The 8,978-nt window shown below is 31.9% G+C and overlaps 1 protein-coding gene across 1 annotated transcript; it reads right to left on the minus strand.

The window, feature by feature from the left end:
• Window positions 1-453: 453 nt before the first annotated feature.
• Window positions 454-8,957, minus strand: LOC106154314 (tectonic-like complex member MKS1). The gene is made up of 18 exons (XM_013528635.2): window positions 8,801-8,957; window positions 8,292-8,460; window positions 7,701-7,783; window positions 7,352-7,421; window positions 6,992-7,098; window positions 6,686-6,817; window positions 6,108-6,238; window positions 5,739-5,821; window positions 5,384-5,440; window positions 4,891-4,996; window positions 4,282-4,352; window positions 4,002-4,080; window positions 3,650-3,757; window positions 2,912-3,045; window positions 2,077-2,159; window positions 1,727-1,786; window positions 1,267-1,304; window positions 454-978 (listed from the first exon to the last, which is right to left on the minus strand). The coding sequence occupies exons 1-18, from the start codon at window positions 8,875-8,877 to the stop codon at window positions 866-868; spliced, it is 1,701 nt and encodes a 566-aa protein (XP_013384089.2). The 5' UTR covers window positions 8,878-8,957; the 3' UTR covers window positions 454-865.
• Between the last annotated feature and the right edge of the window lie 21 nt (window positions 8,958-8,978).

The raw sequence follows: 8,978 nt of genomic DNA on the forward strand, positions 1-8,978 counted from the left end.
CTAGCTTTACAATTATGATTAATCCATATGAAAGTCTTGCCATTGGGGATAGTCTGGTATTAATTTTTCATTCAGTACCTTTATTGTGTCCTTTGTTTCAGCTTGATGGTCCAAAGGTTTCAGTTATCAATGCAAACCAATTAAAGTTAAATAAAGGATAGGTTCAAAACAATTAACATCTTTGAATTGAGAAAGGCCTATATGATAGACATGTCAAAAGCATTTGGAGAACATAAGTGGACTTTAGTCCAGTCATCCACATCATTAAGTATTCACATTGACCCCTGGCATAATGAAGAAATTAGGGTTAATGCCATATCATTTGTACTAAACAATACCATGACCATCCTCCATTATGATAGAATATTTTTAAAGAGACTTATCAACATTCCCCTCAAGTTTAAAATGACAGGGTACAACTCATTGTTTCAGTAAAGTAACAAAAACACAAAATGCTTTTTAAAGCTGTTTATAACTAATACAATTTCATCTTATGAATATGTACAATGACCTTTTGCCTTGAATAAGCCTACTAGAATGATTTTATACAAAGACTGTTTTCTTTTCCAATGAATATAAATAAAAGATCAACTTAAAATTCTAACCTAAATTGAAAAAACAATCATAATCTGAATAGAATATTGAAAAGAATATTGCTTTGTGTCTTGAACAAAGTTGCATTGTTTAAGATAACTGTCAAAAATAGGAACTCAAGTAGCAGCATGTAAAAATAATCAACCAAGTTTCATATTTTGGTCTTGTTACTATTAAAAGTTTAAAAAAATTAATTTTAAAATGTTCAAGTAGATTTCACTGTATCAAAACTTAACATGAGATCATTAATTCCAGCATTATCAGCATGCCTTCACTCTTCTTCCTTTATTTCATTTGCTGTGGTACTTATATTTAAATCTTTGAATTCTTTTAACAGATTTTCACGTGCTGAAATCATTCTTTGTCTGGCTCTTTGAAAAGCATCTGAGGGGAAAAAAACAATCATTATTCTTTTGCAAGATACTTTCAGCATGTATTATAACAAAAACTTAAAAATGTTATTTTAATGAGTCATTTTCTTTCTTTCCTGTTTAGAAATTATCAAGTTTAGTAAAAAATGCTTGTTAATACTGCCCATGTTGAAGAGCTTCTAGATGAGACAGCTACTTAGATTTGTAACTTTCACAGTTCTAAGTTACCACCATAGCAGCATTATGCAGCCCTGGGAAAATTACATATTCTCTCAAAATTTGTTTTTCTATATTTACTCACCAAGTACATTCATAATGCTCAATTGTGTCGATGTAGCACTACAACAGAGGAAACAAAACAGTAAATTTACTATGAATATATATTTAATCGAAAATCTTGCTTATTTCAAACATATTCAAATCTAATTTTGGCAATTCAAATGGAATGAATAACTCATTCCATAACTACAGTTAGAAGGTAAATAATTTTTTTCTCCCTATTTCACACACATGTAATAAATGCAATAAACCAGCAATCAATCCCTAAATAAAAGAAACAAAAAGGCCCTTATAAAATCATTCTACTGGTTAAACAATCTATTCCCTGTTAAATATATCTCTCAGTAGCAGCACTGTTTTCAACTTCATTTTCTTATACTCTTGGAGAGCCCATATGGACTGTCTGCAGCCAAGTATTGTTGTTTTCTGGCATCTTATGACCCTGGCAGCCTGGATTCTACCAAACTAATATTCATACTCACCCAAGTCTATCCATTAAATTTCCCATTTTCTTTTTAGAATGAGCTTTATCTAGGAAGGCTCTGTAAAAATAAATTATGCTCATCAATATTAAATTTGGCTTAATTTTGATACAAACATTTCCCCCTTATCTTTCATCATACTTTTGGGCTCAGATTGACATGTATCTCAAAGAGAAACAATAGATCACAGCAAAGAATTCATACAAAATCATTTTTGGCCAAAGTATGTTTATCATCTAGGAAACAACACAGTTTCATTTGTGAACACTGTCTGATAGACACATTATGAGGTGGCAAATGTTAATTTTTATCTTTTTTTCTTTGGAAGAGTCTTAACATCATACACTTACTGAGATTGATGAAGAATATTCAACCTAACAGTCACACTCCCTGTGGTCTCGGTTTTAAACCCATACTTGCTGAGATGACTGCCCTAAAAATACAGCTTATATACATTAACAACAGCTGCTTACTTAATCACACAGTATCATTTTATAATAATAATAATAATAATTTATTGAGCACATGAAAAGAGTGTACATTTATAGGCTCTCTACACTACTAATTATAATATACTTAAAGGGATAATACTCTTCGTTTCGGCCAAAAAATGAATTTTCCTGGAGTAAACAACAATTTTCCCATACTTACCAATGGTTAATGAATCCATTTTAACATTCAAAGTTAGTCCCTGGTTTTTTTCTAAAAAGTTTGGTTTTTTGTTAAAATCACTTAAGAGATTTTAACAGAGTATAGCCATCAATGGAGGTCACGTGGTCTAAAGACAAGCTCAGATATCAGAATAATAGCTATAACTGCCATTTTTGTGGTAAAACAGAATATATTATATTTCTATGAGTTATTCACAATGTTTTTATTGTGAAATAAAGATCTCATACAAAGAGTTATTATCCCTTTAAGTTAAAATACATGTACATAGTAATAATAAAGTTAAAGTATAATACCAGGTGTCATCTCATTTTGGATAGCTTCCATTTTATAGTCAAACAGGGAACTAAACCAAACTGCACTTATTTTCATGTCTGTTACATAATGAGATTGAGGCAAACAAATTACTGGTATAGGTTTCTTAAATACCACCCTGTTCTAAACAGCAATCAATCTATGAAAAGACCTCCTTACTCAAAGAATAAAAATAATAATTATAATACTTAATTAACATACTTCAAAAGTTGAAGGAACAGAAATGTATGAAAGATCTTCCAACTCCGGTGAGCCTCCGATGAAAAAGCGCCTCAACTCTGATACCACAGAGTTTCCTGTAGGCCTCCAGCATGTCACTTCCTCTGTACTGACACCTGATAAACAAATGTGTGTTCTTAACATATTTACCTTTGTATGGTTGTCACATGCATATGCTGTGTGACAATCATACAGGAATAAAGATTAGAAACTGCCATTTAAAATTTTGATTGAAATTCTTAAGGCACAGTTGAAATACCACTTAAAATGTTCCTATATTATGACATAAAAGTTTCTAAACTTAATCTCAAGTAAATATGCTGAAAAAAACAAGTTTTTTTTATCAGATATTTATCACAATTTATAAAGTTAATTTGACATTTCAGGACATCCTAAATATTGACTGCTTAAAGACAGAAAAGTAACATAAATAAAGAGATATGCTTAATCACAAGGATACACAGGAATTTGGCCAGAAAACAAAATCTACAATTAACACATTTTTCAGCATAGTCAAAATTCTTGAAATGCTTACCAGTCATCAGTCCACCCCCATCATTCAAAAACCCTTTATTTAAAACTATTTCACTGGGCATAAGTAAGTCGAGTGAATGGGAAAAGGGAATTAAATACATTCTATAACAAGTGTATAATCAAAAACCATATGTTACAGTAACATCCCTCAATGATATAAATGTTATATAAATATACAATCCTCACCTGGAATACATGGTAGTGTCAGGTAACCATAGCCCTCTGTCCTATACCGCTGCCAAGAGTCTAAAGACAGCACCTCTATGTACATAACTGGCCACTTGGGAAGTAAATCTAAAAATTAAGTCACGTTTAGGTACTCAGAATTTTATTGTTTCATAACCATACTGCAGCGCAGGTTATTATTTGCATCCTATAAATATTGACAAGATAATCATTATATATGAAGAGCTCTGTGATCAAAAACATTACCAAATCACTGTAAAAATCCAAAAATATCAATAATAATGATTTTTCTTGGATTATTATTCCTATCAAAAATAATGTTTCCCCAAAAGATGTTCAAATGATAGCTTACCCTTATTTTCTTCAATAACTGTTTCATTCTTGTAAAAAACTTCAAAGTTGAAGGGGAAACTGTAATATGCCACATTATCCTGAAATATAATATAAGAGATCTGTTAAAAAGATACACTTTGTTAATAGAATGGCAGTATCCTTTGTTCTATTGAATTATTAATAATCAGTTTAACAATACAGAATACACAACAGAAGATTAAAGGAAGTTGTACCAATAGTAAACTTTTTGCAGTTCCTCATACCATGCAATCAAAAAGACTTCATAATGTTATACATACCCTTCCTTCCACTTTGGTAGTACAAGTTTGTGTTACTCCAGATAATTGCTGATTTCTGTCTACTCTCCAATCTACAAATAAAAAAATAATATAAAAGTATGATATAGGAAATTTCATAAAAATTTCATAGAAATTTCCGGGTTACATATGTAAATTTTGTGGAATCGTCTTACCACAGCCAGGTATGGGTTCAAAATTTTAAACATTACATGCCATTTTCATTTGAAAATTTTGCCACATCTACATATTACCAAACTTTCACAGGGATGCAGAGCAATGACACATGATACTCCCTGGACCACGTCTGTGACAACATACAGGACCCTAACATCAGAATCACTGATATACTAACTACTTAGGTTGGCAAGGGATAATATCCTCATGGACTATTAAAAGAGAAATGTGGTTATTGAAACACATGAATTTCATGAATCAACTGTCACAATACATGTTATTTGGATTGTTTTACTTTCCATAATGATGTTAATACAAATGAAGGCAGTTAAGTAATACTGAAAGGGATGCATGTTAAGTAGTATTAGTTGTACTCTTTAGACAATTCATTTTTATATATAGACTATACAGTATTTCTTAAACACTGTTACTTACTTCTTGGTAGTTCCACAAAATAGTGAATATAAAGATTGTCATAGTCAAAATTCTTTGCAGACACAATTTCACCATATACTAACATCCTTAGAACATCTGGTGGAGGCTGAAATACCAGAGCACTTTATTATGAATACTATCTGTACAATCACATTGAGTACTGTCTTGTGAACAAAATTTGCTTCGAAAAATTGCTTTCAGTTCATCATAATCAAAGATTTCTCTTTTACAGTCAGTAAATATGACATTTTTACTTTCTGCTCTTCATTAACTAAATGTTTTACGCATTTCTCTACTTTAAATCAATCTATAATATAATTTTGAAGTGTTAAAAGTTATATTCTAATTTATATTTCCCTCTAATAAATTTGTCAAGGTATAATCCACAATGTACACACATGCCTTGTACTTGGATGTCTGTTCTGCCATTTCTAATCAGTAATTTAAAAAATTAAATTTTAAGAAGATGTGACTAGGACACGAACACTCTTACCATTTCAAAATCATGCCCAACCACTGCTGTGAGAAATTCCCCATGTCTGTTATAAAGCTAAAAGTAGTAATATTCATAATAAATATTCAGGTGCTGAAAATTAACTACATAAGAGGTTTGTAAATTTTTAACTGAGGAAATGACATATGTTTCTTGGTAACTTGTGGCATACCAGGATTTCAACATATTCCAGTAACTACACTATTATCACATATTATTAAATACAGTTATGTTTTCATAGGGAAGCCTTTTGTTACTAGGACAACATGTATAACATTGTTAAACTGTCAACCAAAGCTCAAGACATAAACAAAGACACCTTGACAAGTGAAAAGCTACAAATGCCATCTGTTACCTCTTTATACATCTTCCTCTCTCTATCCTGTTCCTGTCTGCTCATTTTGGCAGAGGCATCCTCAAGAGTATACTCATAAACCTCTGGAAAATCAAAACATGATATACCACAGACTTGATCTAGAGATCTTAATTTTACATTCAGATGGTTTGATATTACTCCATGAACGATATTTATTTTGTTAATTCACTTCACTTACTATGTTTAAAAATAATCAAGGTCCTGGAACATCTGATTTGAGTATTTTCTCACCATTCAAGACACAAGTGCATTATACATCTCTCTTTTCACTCTCTTCTGTCTTTTACTTTTGTCCAGGTGATCCACAAATATAAACAATTATGTACAATAATACAGTATTATCTCTACCTCTTCCAATGCTTTGTGTCTCTATTCTATAAGGTTTCTTTCCTTTACTGAAGTCTGGCTTGATGCTGATCACTCCATTGATGTCCACTTTAATCACACACAATACATACTCATCTTCTATTGTGGCCTCACTGAAGAAAAACATGCTTGGTTATGTATAGTACAATCATTGGCTGTGTATTTTTTCATGAAAATAGTGTAATACTGTATAGAAAACTAAGTATTTACCCTCTTTCCAAGAAATTATAAATCACTGACTGTTAAATTTAAAGTAGGGCGTACAAAGTCCCGCAGCTTTGTCCTGTTGTTAGGAAATCATAAATACATTGAACCACAAAAATTCAGTTCGATATGTATGATAAACAAAATTTGTCTTTTTGTGAGCAAGTCAAAAACTGATGTCAAAACTAGTTTGGCTTAAGAGTACAGAAAAATTGATCCAAATTTAAATTGAAACTCCCAAACATGAATTTTCACAAACTGGTAGCCTAGCTAGTGACTAGTTTTTTTTTACACTTAATGTACAGGCTGACAGGCAAAAGCAACCACAAATCTTATACAAACACAGGTTAACTTACTCATCTGCTGAAGAGAGGTCCACCATGATATACATGGTGTGCTGTGGGGTGCTGATAAAGTGATTCTGTTTCACAGATTCCTCAGTAGGCTCCAAATCAACAATATTTATCTTAGGAACTATGGCATTCTCACTGAAATAGAAAAAAAAAAACAGAAATATGACACACTTTCAACTGACTCAACACAGACACCACCGTTAAAAAGATTCAGTTTAGGAAATATATTGTCTATATGCTTTGTTCAATCCCTCAGATGGTTAAGATTTGCATTATAATATTACTTGACTAAAAATATAAAACTGTCACCTTTCCCTTTTCCTATTTGCAACAACTCTTCTTCTCCTCACATTGGCAGCTCTCTGTGAGAGAATATTTGGCTGTTCACTAACTGATGTGGTTGCATGCTGAACGTGCTAAATGTTGGAGAAAAAAGACATGGACCTATGATCTCAAACAGCAACCAGAAAAGAATGATATTAAAAAGATTTAGCATATCAGAAATTTGATGATGAAGAATGGGGCACTCTTAGATAAAACACCTGATGTATTAAAGATAGCATATGATTCTAAAATATTTTCTTTGTCATAAAGCATTAATCAAATAGCCTTTTTTCCTTTGGTATATGTTACTTTGATTCTTGAGGTGCACAGCTAGATGATTTATACCTCCTTCTGGTCTGTGAATGGGTCATTTGCAGTGTATGAAAATAATCGCTTGGTTGGTCGGCCTTTCTCTCTGGAGTTGTAAATCATTCACAATTTGTTGGCATACTTATTAACAAATTAGTTTGTTCCTAAATACTAGCATGAAATTAACCTCAAAGCTCTTGAGGTTTGACATAAAGATTGTACCACATACCAAAAAACTAAACAAATAGTAATAGTCAAGGAGGTGAGTTTCAAGTCTTAAATAAAAAAAATCATTCAAGTCCAAATATTCAAAATTTAACATGATACAAGTACATTAAAAATCTTAATCATGCATAATATAATTCAAGTGGGACAGGATCCTTACTTCAGTGGTTGAACATCTTGGTGATATTTTCTCTCTAGGACCCCTGTGCAGTTCTCCTCTTTGCTGTACAAATCAACTTCTCTCTGGAGAATTGTTTAAAGAAAGAAATAATGTAAACCTTCTATATAAACATGCATGTTACAGTTGTGTATTACAGGCTTAAATTAAACAAACCATAATATAAGCACTTTCATATAATTATATAGGAAGATGTTTTTGACCTCCACTTAAAGGTATACTGTCCCCGTTTGACAATTTCCTAAAGACATATTCTTTATGTTTAGAAATCCTGCAAAGCTACTAATCTTCCCCTTAAAAACCATAAAATCCTCCAAATGAAAGAACCTTATACCTTCTGAAGAGTCCAGAAAGACATGGAATGCTAAACGGTAGACCAGACATTTAGAACTAAATATTTAAATTAAAAAGGGAATAAAACATATTGCAAGTGCAGGGATGGGTTCAGCAATGATTTTTGAGGGGGAGAAAATTGCTATTTCCCCCAAGAAAAATTCACTTTGGCAGGTATATCTAATGAAAAGGACCTTTAAACAAAAGTAACAACAATTTATCTACCATTTTCATACTTACCTGGCTGAATACTTTTTCTTGCCAACTGAAGGTATATTCTTCTCTATCCTTCTTTGACATGGCCTGCTGCTGTTTCCGCACGTCCTGGAGTCCCATTCCTCCGCCATGTTCTTTTTCAAGTTGTGCTTGTGGTACTATACTGGCTGATGTTACTCTTTCTACACAAACTCTGAAATAAGTCCAATGTAAGTCAGTATATACACAATTATAACCTTGTATCACGGAAATCCAAGGTATTTCATTTGCATGATGTTTATATTAGACTAGACCAACACACGCTGGTATGATTGTATTCGTTATAATGAATTATTGATGTAATTTCTTTGCGTCGTATTACGCTAAAAAAATAAAACAAAAACTACTGAAAAGTAAGAATAACCAGCGCTTGACTTGAATGATTCAAAAACGAACTCCCGCGCTTTGTATATTGTTTAGTTTTCGGAAGGTTTTTGATAACATTTTAGTTTTTAGGAAAACTAATACTGTACTCTTAAAGAACACATAAGTACCGTATTTTTAGGTTTTTTACGGGATCTCTTGATCTGTAATAGCCAGCTCCAGTGTCAGCATCGTACATATCCACCATTGTGAAACAAATTTGATTCCTTTATATGCCACTAGAGGGCCAATTTCAAGACAGGAAAAAAATATATATAAGTTATTTAATTAAACTAATAGTTTTAAGTC

The sequence above is a fragment of the Lingula anatina genome, chromosome 1, assembly GCF_051362555.1.
Source record: "Lingula anatina isolate TDL-2025a chromosome 1, LinAna3.0, whole genome shotgun sequence".
In the NCBI taxonomy this organism is placed as follows: domain Eukaryota; kingdom Metazoa; phylum Brachiopoda; class Lingulata; order Lingulida; family Lingulidae; genus Lingula; species Lingula anatina.

Excerpts from the sequence above, each read along its gene's own strand:
- LOC106154314 (XM_013528635.2), bottom strand. The coding sequence starts at position 8,877 with ATGGTGGATATGTACGATGCTGACACTGGAGCTGGCTATTACAGATCA. Across the intron at positions 6,239-6,685 it reads GACCTCTCTTCAGCAGATGA|TGAGGCCACAATAGAAGATG; the intron begins GTAAGTTAACCT and ends GTTTTTCTTCAG. Across the intron at positions 3,758-4,001 it reads AGTTATTGAAGAAAATAAGG|ATTTACTTCCCAAGTGGCCA; the intron begins GTAAGCTATCAT and ends CTTAATTTTTAG.